This window comes from Montipora capricornis, chromosome 6, assembly GCF_036669925.1.
Source record: "Montipora capricornis isolate CH-2021 chromosome 6, ASM3666992v2, whole genome shotgun sequence".
Lineage (NCBI taxonomy): Eukaryota > Metazoa > Cnidaria > Anthozoa > Scleractinia > Acroporidae > Montipora > Montipora capricornis.
In genome coordinates, this window is record NC_090888.1 from 49,398,411 (window position 1) to 49,418,410 (window position 20,000).

At 39.3% G+C, this 20,000-nt stretch overlaps 1 protein-coding gene, 1 long non-coding RNA gene and 1 pseudogene across 2 annotated transcripts in view; 1 reads left to right on the forward strand and 2 right to left on the reverse strand.

The window, feature by feature from the left end:
- LOC138052349 (uncharacterized) overlaps nt 1-20,000 on the forward strand; it is a 183,548-nt gene that overhangs the window by 114,062 nt on the left and 49,486 nt on the right. The gene's annotated exons all lie outside the window — the stretch shown is intronic.
- LOC138050634 (integrase/recombinase xerD homolog) lies at nt 7,617-8,550 on the reverse strand. Its single transcript, XM_068896942.1, has one exon. It carries the CDS (start codon nt 8,520-8,522, stop codon nt 7,617-7,619), a length of 906 nt encoding a protein of 301 aa, XP_068753043.1. The 5' UTR covers nt 8,523-8,550.
- On the reverse strand, nt 14,879-17,604 carry LOC138051064 (uncharacterized; annotated as a pseudogene).

The window sequence follows — 20,000 nt, forward strand, 5'->3', positions numbered from 1 at the left end:
TTGGTGCTGGGAAACAAGCTTCTGAATATTCAATTTGCTAAGTACCATATTTGGAACCACAAGAGCGAGGGGTTTCCAAATATGGTACTTAGCACTGAAACATTCAGCCAATCAGTTCGCACTGAATATTCGGAAGCTGTGAAAGCGCGTTACACGTTTCAACCCTTATGGGTTTCTGGTCTTCATCATTAGTCTTTTAAACGTGGAAATTTACATTTAAGATCATTAAATTCCCTTCATGTGTGCTTTCTTTCCAATGAGTCAACCGTATTCAATTAATCGAGAGTTCGTGTATTTGGTACATTGAAAATAATCACCGCGGTAGAATCAAAGATATCTTTTATTTAAATTAAGCAACAGACCAGAAGTTTCTATGGTTTATAGGCATGATAAACCACTTGGAATGTTGGAAGAACACTCGAAGAATTCGTAAATCACTCGCCTGCGGCTCGTGATTTACGAATTCTTCTCGCGTTCTACCCTCATTCTGCATGATTTATCAGCCTATAAACCATAGAAACTTGTGGTCTATTGTTTTTATATAATAATTCAGAAGACGTGCGATTTTTCCATGAGTTTACTGGCACAATAAAACCTAGCTGATTGACCAATCAGATTGCGCGCATTGATTTTGTTATTATATAATCTCTGATAAAGAGGCCGTGTGCCGTAGTACTATCACTGTTTTAATCTAACAACTAATTTTGTGTTCCGATTTTGCTTAAGCCGGCCTCACACTGGGAGAATATAGCGCCGCGCTAATTCCACCGAGAATAATTCAAGCGAACGCAGCGCCAGTGCTGTTACCCGCACACCTAGCGCTGTTATTGTATGGCTTACACGAAGTGTGAAAGCCACACTATTCCATCGTCTAAGATATTTATTTGTCACCGAGAACCTTAATTTCTCAAGCTCAATGCTTTTGAATTCTAGGACAGAGGAGTCACAGATTGATTGTTCCCTGAAAAGAAAAACTAATACATTGATTCAGTGAGAATAAAGAAATTTTTCATGAAATCAGTCTCGATAAGAAAAAGTATTTTGTATTACTCCTGACCTACCCACTTGAACTGGCTCATCATCACTAACTGCAGTTTTAACCCGGAAGTGACATGAGTAATGACGACAAGGAGTTATCGTCACCAGCGCTAAGTTCGTTATCTTCAGAAAAGTTCGCAGCGAAGAAAATACCAAACATCTTTGATATTGAGCGCTATTTCCGCATTGACAAATGCGCATAAAAATTAACTCCGCACACCGGGCGAATTCTTCGCGGCAGAGTTAGCGATGGCTTTAGAGTCGCATTTCTTACATGCTATGTTTAGGTAATCGCACGCGAATCTTCATCACTAAAGACCCAGTTAAATGTGAGGACCGATTGTGAAGTTCATTTTGTTTCAGAAAGCCGGCTGAGCTAGTCTCCGGCCACAAATCCCAATATATTTGAGCAGGCCATCATATTAATTATTGATAGGATGGGTCGGTACATTTCACTGACCCCCAGTCCATGGACTACCCAAATGGATTACCCAAATGGACTACCCTAAAAATACTATTTCGAATGAGTACTGTTGATCCATGGGTAAGCAGCATCTCAAATAGTGCTTACTTAAGCCTCAACACCTATTTTAAACAGCATTGTTCAACAGTATTTAAGTCTAAGCACCCATTTAAAAAAGGTTAGCTTTCGATTATTGTTGTGATGGCCGATTACTTCATTTAAGCTAACCTTTTTAAAATGGGTGCTTAGACTTAAATACTGTTGAACAATGCTGTTTAAAATGGGCGTTGAGGCGTAAGTAAGCACCATTTGAGATGCTGCTTACACATAGATCAACAGTACTCATTTGAAATAGTATTTTTAGGGTATTCCATTTGGGTAGTCCATGGACTGGGGGTCAGCGAAATGTACCAACCCTGATAGGATACAGCGACATGTAAAATCACTGAAACATCAGGACTAAAAATCTTGGTTTCGTGGTCCATTCGAGCCACTACTTTCTCAGGCTTCTTTGCAAAGGTGTTCCGTTAAAGTGCATCTATAAACTCAAATAATTTTGGTCTGCAATATTAATCTCCCCATCAAGAGCAAACATGTTTTACAATTCTCACCTCTACCGGGTACTTGAAGTAGCAGTAATTTGAACCCACGACCGTATTGTGAGAGGCATGAGTCTATTCTCGAGCTTACATCACAAACTGGTTTCCAATAGACCAAAGCCGCTAACTCAATGTTGTACTCAATTCAAACCCTTTTGCTCAATAAAATGTCTTGTTTTGTTCTCGGTATTTCCATGTCATTCAAATGTGAATGTTACATTATAATGCAAGTACAATACACAAGGAATCTTAACCCCGGGAGATTTGAATTGGGTAGAACATTGAGCTAGCCAATTTGGTCTATGCGAAATTGCTTTGAAAACAGGAATACAAAGCAGTTTGTATCGTAGAATCGAGAATAGACATGACGGTCATGGGTCCAAATTACTGCTAAATCTGCCAAGTTTACGTGGCTTGCATGGCATAGAAAAAGTGAAATTCTACACGATGTAGTTAACAATGGTGACATATCTTTCCTTTGGATGGGGAAATCTAATTTGAGTTTAGGTGCACTTTAACTGTAATGATCATCAGTTTAATAAGAAACTTGAATGTAAAAGCTGATAAAATATTGAGTCTAAACGTTTTCGATCAATTTGATCATCATCAGAGTGAAATAATCTGCATACGCTCAGTGTTCTTATAGATCAGGCAGTGCCAGTTATGTAATGCCTGTTCCCATGGGGAACAAGGTGAGGTCCAGTGATTGCACTTGTTTGTTTAGCTCTGGACGGAAGCGTGCGATGTAAAAGGCTCATTTTATTCTCCATTTTAACTATGAATGGGCAGTGGTTAAAACTTTAAACGTGAACTTGTGGTTAGGGTGTTTTCTAATGTGCTTGGCTGGCCCCGACTGTTTATTAACATGTTTCCCATATTACCTTATTACCTTCCCGATGGGAACAGGTATCACATAACTGGCACTGCCTGAACTGTAAGAACACTGAGCGTATGCAGATTATCTCACTCTGATGATGATCAAACTGATCGAAAACGTTGAGACTCATAATTTTAACAGCTTTTACCTTCACGTTTTATATTTTACTTTTATGGGCGAAATGTACAATCATCAGTTTATTTCCACTGAATTACGATAAGGAACTAATAAGAAGATAAATAGGGAATAACGCCCTCCGTTTCAATTAATTAGCTTTAACTATTTTGCTTCTTAGTGAAAATAGTAAGATACGTAAATTTTCGCAAGGGAAAAGACGATGAAAAATTCAATGACTTCAATTAAACAGCCATTATATATGAGGTTCATGTGAACGGTCTCCTAAGCTGATTCACTTTTCACCAAAAAACACTTGCCCTACAGAAATCGTCATGTTAGGTGATCAATCCCCGCAAAACATTAGGCTTGTTGGCTGCAGTTTACGTATGGGCCGGATTTGCTAACACCAGTCCTATAAATATTTCCCAACTGAGTGTAATAAGGCTCTAACAGGCAGTAAGTACTTGTGCATGTAGCAACCAAAGGGAAAATGTGAACGAAATGCAAAAAACGACCTGTAGGGAAATATTTCATATCATAATCAACTTTTAATGCTTAATGTTCTTATAAAAATATTTAGTTCAAGGTGTTAATGAAAATGCATAGAATTTTCAACGATTAATTACTAATGGGCAATGGTAAAGTTAGGTTCTTGAAACTGAATTGAGTTTCTCGCATAGTTCGTATTTCTGAAGTTTGATGTTTTGGTAAATATTTAGAATGAAAAGGCTAAAACATAATTCCTTACAAGTAGGAGAGCATTACTAGATTATGAGCAGTGTCTCTTTTGCTCTACAATACGCGGGATCAAACGAGCGCAGTTTGCTTGCAGTAGAAGCCAAGAGTAGCGCGGGCCTCGGATAGCGAGTGAAAACTGAAAAACTTTCCAAACAAAAGAGACTGTTGGTAGTCTAGCGCATCACTTGCTGCTGATTTAGCATAAGCCTTATGGTTTTTCAGTACATAAGAAACAGTTTTGTGGAGAACAACGTTTGCGAAATGTGATCCGTTTACAAAATAAAGTTGTAGTTCTCTTTCATGAATACCTTGTGTTTTCTCCTGTGATTTTAAAACCTACATTTGACTAGGGCCGATATGCAGAATCTAAGCCTATTTTAAACAAATAGTACACAGTTTAAGGTATCACCATTGTGAATCGTCTCCATTTTTCGAAGTAACCACCAGTGTGTCTAGCAGTCAATGCTATCCAACTGTAGATAATTACTCATTCGTTTTATAACTTGTCGTAAACGCAATAGCAAAACAAAGGTCCAGTGCACCATTTAGCAATTGGTTCATGCCTTAGCCAAAGCCATGATGAGAACGAAAATGAATGCCTTAATTGATCGGCTTACAGCATCGCAGAAAGATATAAAAAAAACAATGTACCAATGACTTTTATTAGGCCATTAGCACTATCAACAAGATACGTCCAGAAATGCACGTAATCAGATGCAAGTGGATTTCAACAAGCATGACGAGGTGTCCACCTGCGCTTTTTCGCAACTTTTACGTCACTCATCTCTTGAAATACAGACAATTAACATCACAAAGTGTCCCTCAAATACTGCTTCTCAAGTAAGGATAAACTGCTGCATTTACCCTGACCTAAAAATGACGCTAACGTTCACCCTAACCTTGTTAGATATAGATAGGAAATGCCTAGACTTAAAGGGACACTTCGTGTTGGATGTCGAAATTGGGTGTTTAGCTAATTGTGTGCATTTCTTGACCTAAAGCCTGGCCAAACACTCGCAGCATTTCAACGAAACATCTTGCAACATTGCTGGGCACAACATGTTGCATACGTTTGACCACCTTGTTGCGATATGTTGCAACATGTAGGATAATGTAAATATGAAAACGGACAAATATTTTGAGCAACATTTTGGATGTTGCAGATGTTGCACTCGTTTGGCCACGTTCACGCAACATAGTTGCACCAGGGCATGCGCGCTAGGTCCAATTGTTGCGCGCCAGGGGCCTGGGGCACATAAACCTCAACATGTTGCGTTGAAAATGTTGCGTGCGTTTGGCCAGCCCGTTCAACAAGTTGCAACATCAAGCAACGTGGCAAGACGTTGCGTTGAAATGTTGCGATCGCTTGGCCAGGCCTTACGCGTATCAACAACCTTATGATGGCAAGGAGCGAAACCGTATAGAAGATCCTTGATTGGAATTTTAATCGAAGGGGTGTGTAGGGTGTGGTGGGGAGGGGTGAGTTTGGGCATAAAGTGGCAACGAAATGTGTAAGTTGGAGTAAACACCAGCTTCTATCCCCACCATATAATTATTCTTGATAAATGACCAGTACGCGAATTTCTCCGAGATTTTTTCTCTCTTTAATTCAAGTTCATTATTTATAGTACAGCCACAATCAGAATTCTCAAGAATAGACCTCGTGAATTGAAGTGCCTGGTTAGTACAAAAACCTAAAAAAATAGGCTTTCCAACTATTATTAGACACCCATTATCCTTGGGTCACTCTTAAAGAGACTAATAGGGTGATAATTCTCCGAATTTCTTATCAGTCGTGTTATATGGCCTTTTTATAAAACGAAATGAAAGTAGGTATTTGCTGCAAAAGCGCGTATTTGCTCCTTCATTTTTGCGTTTTTGAATAAAACTTCAAAAATGAGCCATTCTAGCAGTTCTTCATCCACGCTCATTATACTTTGAAGTGACGAAAATGTTGTGGACTGTTTAATTTCTTCGTATGAGGAGTTTATTACTCGTGAGGGATAACTTCTCTTCTTCACGAAAAAACAAAGTGCGTATTTGCTCCTAAAACAGGTATTTGCTACGAAATGGTTTTTTTAACGATAAAATTGTTCAAAATTCGTTTATTCCTCTTTAATTGCTTTCAGATAGTGCATTTTAACAAGCGCCAACCTCACCAAAGGAGAAAACAAAGATATGACCGCCGGTCTGACTTTTAAAAAGAAAAAACCTTTCCCAGTCTTTTGAAAAAATCCTGAGCTCTCAAGTCGTACAGAAAACGTACTCTACAACAACCTTTTAAGTAGAAATTGAAGACATCGTAAAAAGAAGAATAATACAGATCGCAGAGGGGTTTCATAGGAATGTCTATCGTTGTCATGACCTTTAAAAGCCGAGTTGTTTCCTGAATTTTACGTAATTATTGATGGATGTACCAAAAAAGGAGTATTTGCTACCCTTTTCGGATTTAAACGGAAATAAATTGCACGTCAAAAAATTAACTCCAATCTTTGAGGATTGGATGACATCTGTGAAATACCAGCTTTTGTAAAAAGTGTTAAAGATGTCATTTATATTACATTTGAATTTTTTGAAGGCATAGGGAAAACAAGTAGCATATACCTAATGATGAATCTAAAGAGAGAGAGAGAGAGAGAGAGCCAACATAGTTACTGAAGTGCCTTAAAATGTTACAGAAGTGCCCGTAGGTGTGTCGCTCTGTCTCTCTCTCTCTCTCTCTCCACGTTTGCAACTGTAGGGCACTCTGGTACCCTAGGGAAGGGCACTTTTGTGCTTAAAGGCACTTTGGTAACTTCATTAGGGAGTTTTTTAGGGCACTTCTGTAACAAAGGGCACTTTTGTAACATTTTGGTAGGGCACTTTTGTACCATAGGTCTGTTATGTGTAGGGCACTTCAGTAACTTATGTAAGGCACTTTGGTAACTGCTTTTTTACACTTTCGTTCGTCTTTATAGGGCTTGGGCACTGTCTTCAAGGAGAGATTGTAAACAAAACTATATGCTTGTACTTACATATGGAGTTTGTTTGTCTTGGCAGGGGATTTTTTGCTAAGGTTTTCTCCATATAATGCACAGGTGACAAGGTTTAATTTTCAATCTTCGTTCACTGTCTAAAATCCGCACGCGTCATTGGTTAAAATTGATCACGTGAGTTTCCGTTACCTAGCGACATCAAAGAAACAGAGTGCGTTCTTACAAAAACGCATAAAAGCTGTGCAGTGTTCTTCAACTTCAAACGTACATGGCTTCAAGTTCAAGATTTTCCGAGGTTGAGGAGGAAAAAATTACTGAAATAATTGACCCTGCCATTCCGGAGAACTTTGAGAACGCCAGGTTTAAAAATTGTAATTTCGCTTTCACTTATAACACGACAAAGAAAAGTGATGATTGATCATTGACATTGGCTTGTTTATGCTCACTGAAAATTCTGTTTCATTTTAACTCACTGCGTTCGCACACATGAAAATTATTTTCTAAACCGTTATAGGAACTTGCACAACACGACAACCACAGTCCAATGGGTTGGTAACTCACGGATAGCCAATATAAGCTTTATTACTGTATTCGAGCACTATGTGTATAAACGGTCACATTACTTTTAGTCCACAGAAATACGATACGCGAAGCTATATCCTCATTAAGCTAGTACACTTGCTCAATACATATGATACGGTTAAATTATAGTGAAAGCACTGATTATAATCATACAAAACTTGGCTGTAACTAAAAGATAGCAAAACGTTCGCGTGTCCCATCACGCGTGGAAACTTAAATGATAGTAATTAGATACCTAGGCTAGATGAAACTGAAAGCCGTGCAGATATATCTTCTTGAATATACAAGTCTTTGGCGTAATCGGATTTCCATCGCCCGTGTAATTTTAATAACCTGTCTGATACAGGGTCGCTAGGTGAAGTTACGGCAGCGGTTGCCCCACCAGACCTAAGACTGTGTAACCCAAAAAGTTTGGAGTTGTAACCTAGAGCCTTGAGAGCTTCCAAAAAGATTTCTCGACACCTAGAATACGAAATTCCTTTGTTCCCTAAAACATAAGTATTATAATTTTTCTGAAATACTAACTGCCTGATTAGGAGACCGTCTGCATTATGGTCCATTCTTGCAGCAGACATATACCTAAGGACCATACTAACTGGACAAGTGGCATTGTCCGTTCTAGCAATAATAGCTTTATTACCTTCCCTGTAGACATCTGTTTTACTACTTGGTATAACAATGGACATATGGTCATCTGCGAAAGTTATATGCGAAGCTTTGATAATTGCTAACTCATTGAATCTGAAGAAACCTGCAAAACCTAAGAGGACTATGACTGAAATTCGCAGATCTTTTAGATTAGCGTCTACCTTGCCATGTTTAGCAACTATTCTCTTGACCATATCAATAGAGAGAGGGAGCTTCCTATTCTTCCGTTGTGTGCCATTACGTTTCGCGGCTTCAACAACATTTCTACACACTCCGGTTTTCAAAGGATTATTACTACAAGTTACATCTACTACATCGTGTAGCCAAACTAATGCAGCATAAGCCATACTGGGAGAACCAGTCTTCCTGTGAAGCTGAGACAAATAGGCCGCTACAACAACAGGCTCTTGTGGCAAAACGAATTGAGCCTTAACATCATTGCACCAACGCATAAATTTTCGACACTCAAGTAAATATCTATTCATCGTCGAAGGTTGTCTGGCCTTAAACTGATCAGTAATGAGGCGCAGCTTGAAGGGAGCTAAAGATCCATAGAGACTTGCCCAACAGGACTGAGCAGAGATGGCCTGTTGAGGAAAACAAAAGGAAAAACACATAACAGAGGGGTGTAGAGGTGGAACAATCTTACTCACTGATTCATGGCTAAAAGGAAATAAGTACTACAACCCGGGAGCTATTAGTTCTCAACACCACTGCATTCATTAAATGAAGATCAAAAAGGGCAATAAATAACACAGCACTATTGGAGTGCTATTCGTTGTCGACACAACTTCTGCACATTGACACATGGCCGAAAAGAAATAAGTACCTCAACACTGGTAAGGTGCTATTCGTTGTCAGAACATCTACCTCACATAAAATGATCAAAGTGAAATAAATAACGCAACACTGCCAAGGTGCTATTCGTAGTCAGCACAAATTCCACTCGCTAGATTGTGGCCAAAAGGCCAACCTTTCAGATTCTTAGCCCGAAGGAACGAAATTCAATCTTAAAGCCACTACATATCCCGGAGTAGTTGGTGAACCCAGAACAGAATTGTGATTTCGCCCGTGCGTCAAAGCTTGAGGCATAGACAAAACTCTTAAATCCTGGATGAAACTGCAATAAATATTGGTTAACAGGGGCCAAAACACGGCTGACTTCCACAGTGGAACAATAAGGGTGCCCTTGGCTCCCTGACTATACATATAGGCAAGCGTTCTGGGAATAAGATAAACTGGCGGAACTAACCAGCAGTTCTCAACTTCCCACGACTGCATAAATGCGTCAATGCCCGACGTTTCCGGGTTCCAAAATCTAGAAAAATATCTGGTGACTTTTCTGTTGTAATACGGGGCAAAACAATCCACCGTGTGGGGACCCCAAAGACTATCCAAGTCTTTGAAAACGTCCTCAGTGACCTGCCAATCGTCAAAATCCACCAGTTTGCAAATAAAATCTGCCCTGGCATTGCGATCTCTAGGAACGCATTCAATATCCAAATGAATGCTGTGTTCGTAACATATCTTGAATATTTTTAAGGCAATCGTGTGTAACTCGAGTTTCATGCTACCGACCTCAACGATTTTGGCATTGGCCTGGTTATCGGTATACCACTTAATATGTGATGAACTTAAAATAGGAAGGCAAGACAGAAGTGAGAATTCAATTGCACTTAATTCTCGCCACGTAGAACGTCTACTCCTTTCGTCCTGCGTCCACATTTTGTGGCAAACAAGCTCGCCGTCATTGATATAAGAAACAGCTCCGCAGGCAATATTACTAGCATCTGAAAAAGTTACTTTCTGAGGTTTGCGGAAAACAAAGCAATTTTTAAAATTGCGTAGATGGATATTGTTCTTCCAGAAAACGATTTCATCCTTACAATACTCGTCTAAAATCATAGGTGTATCCCAATGCTCAGCAATAGCAATTGTCATCTGACAGTGTCTGGTAGTAATTCTGGGTAAATTTCCAGTAACCGGACATGTAGACATAACTTTCCCGACAAATGATGACAATTGTCTAGCCGAAATTGTGCATTTTTGAGCTTCAATAAAAGCCACACAATCAACGATACCTTGGACCCTCCTGGGTGTAATACTAATAGTACCAAGAGTGGAGTTCCAGACCAATCCTAACCAAGTAATAATTTGCGTTGGTTCCCAAATTGACTTTTCGCTATTTGTTATAAATCCGGCTAAGCGTATGTCAGAACGAACCCTACTAGCTATAATATTTGCTGAATTATAGTCGTCAGCTATGGACCAACCATCATCTAAAAATACCGCGATGTAAATACCGTTAGCCCTCCACCATCCAACCAAAGGGCGGAGTATCTTTGTAAAGATATAAGGAGCTACAGAAAGGCCAAAAGGAAGAACTGTGAAAACGTAAAACCGCGTCTCCCCTTGAAACTCCCATGAAAAACCTAAGAATGTTTGATGTGGTTGGAAGATCTCGACGTGATGATAGTCACTCTTAAGATCAAAAGAAAACATAACCATTCTTGCGAAACATAAGAGAAGCAATTTTCCAATCATCGTACTTAATCCTCAGTTTCTTAATGAAATGATTAACATATCTTAAATCAAGAATTAACCTTTTCTTTCCATTAGGCTGAACGGAAACCGACAATGGATTGACGACATGGGGTTTGTAAGACAATTGCTTTATGCGTTCGGACTCCAGTAGCTCAGTGATAGAATTCTCTACGAAGTCAATATTTTTCAGGGCAGAAGCGTTGTTCTTTGAATAATATGCAGGCGGCACATCCCAGAAAGGCAAACGATAACCAAATTTAATTACGTTTAATATGAAGGATGAAGCACCTAAAAATACCCAAAATTCTAAATTTTTCTTTAAATTGCCCTTTACATTGTTATTCCGTCCTAGATCTTCGTCGATTTCAAAACGATTCAGTACCTGAAGTACATCCGTAAACTTGTCGAATTCCTCAAGAATGTCCGATTCCCTTAAGTCCGGTTCCTGAAGCGTTTGTGGTGGTGGATGCTGGGGCAAAGGCGGTTGGCTTGTACTGGCCGAAAGGGCGGGGGTAGAAGCTGGAAGCCCTGCAATCTTTGGCCCAGTGACCTGGCCTTCCACACCTGAAGCAGTCCCCATGTGCATAAGAGCTTGGACGGCCTGCGGGTGTCAAGATGGGACGAAAATATGAATAGTTAAGTAACGACAAATAACAACCAAAGAGCAAAACTTGCTAATTAACACAAAAGAAAAGGAGGGGCGGGTGGGCGGGAAAGCAGAATACAGTAAAGCTATATTGGTGACGCGAGAAGTGAAATAAGCATACGGCTACTGGACTATATAGCAGTACATGCTATGACACCTTACTCCCATGAGGTACAGAAATCATGCATACTTGACAAGTATTACGTAACAGTAATGCACACGAAGGTGAGATAGAAAACAAAGTGTGAACACTGACGTTCCGTAATCAACTCCTATAGAAAATACATTTTCATTTTAACTCACTGCGTTCGCACACATGAAAATTATTTTCTAAACTGTTGTAGGAACTTGCACAACACGACAACCACAGTCAAATGGGTTGGTAACTCACGGATAGCCAATATATATAACACGAGAAAATAACAAAGCACCTGAGTGAATAACAGGAAGAATATAAAGTAAAAACAATAGCGATACCAATACCACGAAAAAGATGATGATCCGGCGTGCCCAGGTTGGGAGTTGTACAACGCTTCTTATTGCTCTGCTGCTGTCGTTCCCTTTCTTTGTTTCCTTTTCCTATTAGCTGCGGCTCTAGCATTGCGAATTTTCTTGTCGTCCTCATCGTCCGAGGCGATATCTTGGGATTCGTATTCTTGAACTGCATCCCAGCCGGCTTCACTCGAGTCTGCGAGTTTGATAAGCTTCTGTCTCTTGTGCAACAGCGCTTTGGCTTGGTCCGTTAAGTGAGCCACCTTCTTGTGATCCTTCTGGGCGTTTGCTTCTTTGATTTTTCCTACTAATTCTTCAAGCTCGGCGTTGAATACGAACTGCTTTTGGTTACTTTTGAATGTGAACTTCTCTGTCTGCAAATCGATTTTTTGTTTTTCTTCGAGCTCTTTTCCCTTCTGTTCCAAACGATTTTCAAGATATGTCTTGACGAGAGAGAACACTTCATCAATCCCTTGAGATGTGGGAGGATCTGTTGGCGGATTGTTGGGAATATCTGGCTCTTCGTTAAAATCGTCCGGTCCGCTTCCAGGCATAGCTTACAAAAACCGAACTGGACGAAAGCAGAATACAGTAAAGCTATATTGGTGGCTCGAGAAGTGAAATAAGCATACGGCTACTGGACTATATAGCAGTACATGCTATGACACCTTACTCCCATGAGGTACAGAAATCATGCATACTTGACAAGTATTACGTAACAGTAATGCACACGAAGGTGAGATAGAAAACAAAGTGTAAACACTGACGTTCCGTAATCAACTCCTATAGAAAATACATTTTTAAGTGTGCTTTCTCCTTTTTTTAGCTATTAGCTAGAATACACTTTATGTACATGTATCTAAAATATTCATTCAGATTTAGTAAATTAAAGATTCTTGGCCATTGAATGTTCTTGTTTTCATTTGTTTTTCTTTAGTTCATTGTTTTCTCATTCAAACAGGTCGGGCGAGAAGCCATTGTAAGTCTATCGCCAGCAGTGAACTCAAATTGAATATTAAAAGGATTAGAGACTGTTCGTTTGTGTTTTGTTTACAAATGAACGCACTTGCTTACTGTGCATTGAACTCGAAATTTTCAATACTGCACTCAGCTTCGCTTCGTGCAGTATTAAAAATTTGTCGTTCATTGTACAGTAAGTGCGTTCGTGTATTTGAAAACAAAACACTCACAACAGTCTCTAACCCGTAAATATCAAATACCATAAGATGTCTAGCAGGTAATTGAAAAAGAAAGTCAAAGAACGGCTGATGATTAAGAAAAACAAATACTGTTTAATAATTTAAGCTCACTGGCTAAAGGCAGGGCACAAAATTTATTTGTCATGACAACTTTGGCATAAAGTAAGGAACAGATATACGAGGCATTACCAATCACATTGGCATTTATTCTACCTTTAAACTGGAACACTATTCACAATATATATTTTTTGAATATCAACAGATCATTGTAAGCCACAAAGCCTTAATTCTGAAAACAATGGCTACTTAACCATAGCAACTGTTTGGAAGCTTACAAAAGTACTTAAATTATTAAGTGGCTATTGAGTTTGCATCAGCTGTCAAGCATCATCAAGAGCAAAACAGTTAGGACGCATGTACCTGGACAGCATGATGAAATTTTTCTCTTACTAAAGAAGTAAAACACAAAATGTGCTTGAGATCAATGTTGACATTACAAAGGCTGTGAATCTTACAAAAGAGCTACATGTAAAGCTGCTGCTGCAAGTGCATTTGTTTGCTGAAGAATGCACTGTTTCAGTATTAAACTTTTGCATTAATTGAAGGTGGGGAAGTGCACCTGTAGCCACCCTTGACTTGGTGGCACAAAAGCTGAAATAATATATATATTTGTGGCAAAATCACTCACACTGTTTCCTGTGTGGCTGCTGTGTTTCGAACTTTTCTCATAAGATACAAAAACTGAGGCTTGAGGCTCATGTTTTGGCTAGAATAAAGAAAAACAGCACATGTAGCTGAATTTTGCAACAACCCTAACTTTCAACGATACCCTATATTAGAGAAACTGTTATTTCTGTAATACAGTAGAGGTCAAATTTGTTTGAGAGACTCTGCTTTTAGAATGTTGAACTTTTTTTAAAGGTAAATACTGGAGCAGCCTGAACAGCCAATTTAATAAAATACAAGTGATCTTGTACAGTAAGCACTCTATGCAAACTTTCTGTCATGCATTAAAAAAATGGGTAGAATAAGAGGTGTAAAAGGTGAGGCTTTCACAAAGTTTCTGACGGTGTGAGACTAATCTGGAATTGAAGATGTACTGGCAACAGAATTTTTAAAGTCTCATTCAAATCATCTTTGAAAAGCATGAAAACATTAAATTATCCCCACTCTTTACAATTAGGAATTAACAGGTCGGTGTTGAAAAAAACAAACAAACCAAGAGCTGCAAAAAGATCACATGGGACATAGGCAAAAAAATAATAAGCTCCAATTAATGCTAAAGCAATACAGTAAGGCTTTCAAAAAATACTTCTTCCCATAAAACAGAACCTCAAATGTGAAAAACCAAATCTGTTGCACAGAAACAAACTTAAGGGTTTGTTTGTCATTAAGTCTCTGCTTGCACTGTACACCATTGTTTGAAGTCATAAGTGGGTATTTATTGCTTCCAAACACAGTGCATCGTAGCCACCTGACTCCAGCCAAAGAGAGCAGCTGATGGAAACCTGAAACCAATCACAACAAAGTATAAGTGATAGACACATGACATTATTTTCAAGGAGTGAGTTTCTAGAGAAACTGTGGTGCTGGGTCAGTAGAGATTGGACTAACACTTGGTAGCATTTGGTGGATAAGGTAAATTATCCAATAACAGTAATAGTAACAGCAACAGCTACAAAAGTCCTTTGTCAGAGCGTATATCCTTCACCCGGACACAGATAATTTAACACACAACATAATTTTTTAATTTGATATTCTACAATGGCTCTAACCTTCTTAAATGATCATTCTGTTGTGGTGAGGTACAACTATACTTCTTCATAAATAAACCAACTGAATTCCGCCTGCATGCAGTATTACAAACAGCTTGCTTCAGAATTTTAAATACAACAGAAATCAACTCTGGGGGATATTAAAGCAATCCATGTGCAACACACAATGCAAGACATACCCTGTATTAATAGCGGCTCTGTTTTCCTCTCCTCTGCCTGCGCTCATACTTAATACGGTCAACTATTTGTCTCAATGACAGCGTTTGTAACATGCTTCTTCCTTTGGCATCAGAAGAAAGTCCGTCAAAAATGACCTTTTTCGAGATTGGACTGTTTTGAAGCATGTCCTCAAATAAGCGATGCAATATTTGTACATCTCCCTCACTGAAAAGAGCCTTTGTGTTGTTGCTCAATGCTGTTGTTGGCGAGACGATGTCGGAACCAGCAGATGATTCCCCTCTGAAAAGTCGTTCTACCTTATCACTTAGTTTTTCTTTCTCTGTTGGCAAGTTAAAGTGTTGTTCTTGGATACTGGATGTCTCCACTCTGCACGAACTTTGTCATAAACTCTTCTGGCATCTTCACCTCGGAACACTTGACTATCCTTGATCTTCTCTTCCACACATTCCATGGTGACTTCCTTTTGCTCTATTTCTTTTTTAAATAACTGGCGTATTTCTTGAACCGCCTCTTCTGACCATGGCAATTTTAATACACTCCTTCTTCCATCTTTCAATGGGTCTTCTTCAGCTTCTTCCTCGTTTGCATTCTGTTGCATGTCTTCTCCGCGCTGTTCAGATGGCAGTTCCTCAGATCTTTCTTCACAAGACTGAGAGCTCGTTTTCCTCATAATTTTGTGAAGTGTCTGTGAAGCAGTCACCGATGCTTTCGCACTTTGGCTCAAACGGTAGTATTTTACTGCAGTGTCTTCCTTATGAGCCATCAATTGAGCCAGATCGCTTGCTATTTCTTTGTGACTCTTGTGGCAGGCAGTCACCGCACCTTTCCTGAATAGTGTGCTGTGAATGCGTCCTACTACCCCTGCCTTTTTCCAAACCGATTTGATAGCTTTGTTTATTTGACTGGACTGCAGTTTTGTTCCATTGAAAGATGAAAATAGTGGCTGGTCTTCTCCTGCTCCAACACCTGGCACCTTAGAGCGCACTTCTTGAACAAATATGCTCATCCAATTATACAAATTACTTGTTAGGACAATTAATGCTGGGCCATGAACATGGAATGTTTTGTGATTCATGACATTGATGACAAATCTGTCACCTTCTTTGTAGCCTCTTTTGAATTCTCTTAAAGTCATGTTAGCCAAAACTCCAGCACGGTTGGCATTATCAATGGAAATCTGAATGAGAAGGAAGTCACGCAAAAGGGTGTACTGTTGTTGTGCAATGTCTACACTGTGCTTTCCACTGAGCTTTCCAAGCAGGATGACAGCATCTCTGGAAATTTGGCTTTTTTCAAAGGCTTCAATTTTTTCTGCAGTGATGGCCTCAACTCGATCCTCTTCCCTCCTCTCCCACTTCCGTTTCAAGCTTGAACGCTTGTAAGATGTAGACCATCTCTTCATCTTTTCTCTCAACTGACTGATTAACTCACAGCTGGCTGTAATTTCTTTTGCCTTTTCAGACAACAGGAAGGAGTAAAAATGTTGCAGGCTTGTAAGATACGATTTGATAGTTTCAGCAACATACTTTTCTTCAGCATGTTTAACAAAATCCTCCTTTAACAGACCGAAATCTAGAAGAGATGACACCTTCTTGTCAATGTCAATCACAAACAAGATCCTCTTAACCTGTGAAGCGTGCTGTTTGGCAGTTTTCACGTCTTTTTTGCCCCTATCGGGTGATTGTAGCCAATTCTCAAAATCGACAATTAACCCAGGGAGAGTGTCAACATCAGATTCAACATCAGCTTCTGCAATTGCACTTGCACTTGCACTACCAACCACTTCTCCATCTTCATCAATAACTATTTCCTCCTCCTCATTCTCCAGCTCCTCAACTTGTTCCATTTCAACTTCCTGACTTTCTTCAAGTGAAACCTCTTCGCTACTTTCAAGTGTTGCTGTTTCGAAGTTGGTTAGTTTTTCTCCGGCAGCTCTCTTGTCAATTAACTGGACTCTATGGGGCCTCTTTCCTTTTTGCAAAGCTTTATTCAGCAGACTTTTGTACTCGTCAGATGAAGGGCTAATCTTGTGAACATTTTTCAAATGGGCTGGTAATCGTTTCACACATGCTGAACATCCAATCATAGGACAAATTCTCTTTTTATGGTAGTCCTTGTAGGTCTTTGTTTCTTCATCACCATTATTTCTCTTCTTCCTGTTACCTGCCTCAGCACTTTCTTTACTTTTGAATGTGTACTTTTTCCGTAAATTAAAGTTTGTGATTGCTGAACGAGATCGAGAATGAGACCACTTATGAACCTGCATTAGATGCCTAGGGATGTGAACTACCACCTTCTTGCAGTAAGGGACTGGACACAGACGTTTCCCTCGTCCCTTATGTCTTCTTTCTTTGTTGGGTTCCTCCTTCTCCATTGGTTGTTCATTTTCCGGGGAATTGATCCTACCCTTCAACATTCGGATGTAACCTTTGGCATTTGAAAGTTCTCCATCCCCCTTCCTGCCTGGCTTATCTCCTTCATCTGCTACATCATCTTCGTAAGATGAAAAAACACACTCCACCTCACTGATTTCACCTTCACTTCCATTGCCCAATTCCACAGGCCCACCTGCCCCATTCTCATCTTCACCTTTGGACCTAGCACCTTCACTGGTGACATAATCACTTTCCTCTTGCCAGTCAGCACAGGAATTTTCTTCACTTTGATTGACTGCAATTACAGGCTCTGTGCTTGAGTAAGCAGGAAAGCTGGACAAACTCCTAGTCCACATATGCCTAAGTTCAAAGGCTTTCTCAGACAACTAAATGATAGACAAGAAAAAACATGAACAGTGTTGACCAGTAATGAATAAAATTTGAGTTTCAGTTGCAAAGGTTTTTGTGTTCCTCTTGATACAGTATGCTTAGTTATTGTGATCATTACACCATGAAAATGTTTCTTCTGCACTTACCGTTATTAAATACCACCAATGATGATGCTAACTGCACACGATTTACGTCCATAATTTAGCCTCATTTTATAAATGCCAAGTACTGGATATAAATACTTGGCATGTGAAAAATGATGCAAAATTATTGACATTAATTCATGCCCATGAAAAAATGCAGTGGTGGCTAAATCAAACTATTTACCTAAGTTAAACAGTTTCACCCAGGAAAATGTAAGAGCATGATCCCCATACAAAGAAATTTCAAAAACCGCTCGTGACAAGCAGAATGAGCCAGTTCAGGGACACGATATCAACTTAATTAAATGTGCCATGTCACGCAATTTTAGCCATTTTCATGACTTTCAGATTTACCATATGACACAATTAGCAAAATAACAACAACCAATTACAATTTTAGAACAACAAAAAAAAAGCAAAGAGGCGCATGGATGGGAAAAAAAGGAGAAGATTGAAAAGGGATTGCATTCCCGAATAAATCTTGGAAAAAAACAGTCGGCCCAACGTATAATCTCAAATTCACTATAATTCACCTGGTTAATGGTCGTTTATGCTTAGCATCGTCCGTGTAACGATTATTTCATCGGCAAAGGAATTTCATATTTCCTATTTAGCTAAAGATCTGCCTAAATGACCTTCGAATACCGTGACATAGCTCTGACTTGCTTTAATCTAGGCGTATCTAATCGATATTTTCGATACTCGATAGAAATCGATCGTAATCGATCGTAATCGATAATAATCAATCGAATAATATCGGAAATCAATATATATCGATCGCTCGTTTTCTTGTGATTATCGATTTTGATCGATTTTTGTAATTAGCTATCGATTTTATCGATCGTGTCGATTCACTTTCGTCAAGTGTTTATTTCTACGCCTGGTTGATCCTCGCCAGAACGAATCCCCAACTCACTCGAACTAATAGATGGCTGTTAAGGTTTGGCGCACGTTTTTTATTACCGATTTTCATCGATGTGATAAGAAAGTTTGTGATTATCGATTTCGATCGATTAAATCAAATAATTAATCGACAAATATCGAGTATTATCGAGTAATATCGATTAATCGATTAGGTTTTCGATGATCGATTCTAACCATACGAACTGACGTAAAAATAGCGCAAATGGAAAACAAAACTGTGATTGTGCTCAAAGTACTCACCATTTTTGCTTTCTCTTGATTACCCTGCCTTAAGGCCTGCATTTCGATTGACTTTAAATCCCGAAGTCTTGCCTGGAGCCGAAGTAATCCATCCTACAATTTTTTTCAAGGCCACAACACGTGGGACGAGAACAGTCCGTTATATAAAAGCTCTCATCTGTCGCTAACTTTAGGGCGTCAAAAGGGCGTCTTCGAGCGATGGACATCAACCGGAAGTGGAGTTTTCTTATTCTTGGGCAGTGGTTTAGCTCAAATTTGCGAGCAAATCGTCTCTATATAAGTAAGAGAACTGAACAGTATAAATGTGGTTGGACCAGTGGGGGTTAATAGGGAAAACGCTTCACTTCTGGTTGCCATCCGTTGCTCAAAAACGCTTGGCTCTGAGACAGCATCTGGTAAGAAAAGTCGTTTTTCATGGCAAGTTGTGCAATTCTATAGTTACAGCCAAGGCTCCACGTGCAAAATATTGCTTGCGCAGGTGAAAGCATATTTTAAAATAATTATTGTCATGTTGCCAGGGAAGATGAAAATTGCCAGAAACAAGTTGCACAATGTTGCACCCCTTTAAACTTATTTTCTTGCGCTTATGGTGCTGCTTCAGTAAACATAAAAATCAAGTACAGAAATAAAATTAAGCATAATCAAATTAATCTGCTAACAATTTGTCACTTATAACAGCTGTAGAGGGCAGAATGTCATCTGTTTCTCCAGTTCTAGACAGCCCTAGCAGGTGGAACAGTCACTTGAGCTGAAGGGAAAAGAGATGAAAACTTGCACGTATCTTTTGTTTTGTCTTCTCTTAATGCATCGGAACTCAACTGGTCTCAAAAACGTTCACGAATCCTTATACAGGTCGCGGAGCATGCTGCTTAACGTGAAACGACATCGTTCATTGACTGAATCACCTAACTAGGGCGCGAAGCGGTTTGAAAATGTGGATGTGCGACCCACACAAAACAAGCATTTTGAAAGAAATGTTGATGAGGCTTTCTTGTTGTGTGTGTGCGTGTTTTTTTTTTTTTTTTTTTTACCTTAAACTGGGTGTAAAAAAACAC

Coding starts and splice junctions, on each gene's coding strand:
- LOC138050634 (XM_068896942.1), bottom strand. CDS start 8,522: ATGAATAGATATTTACTTGAGTGTCGAAAATTTATGCGTTGGTGCAAT.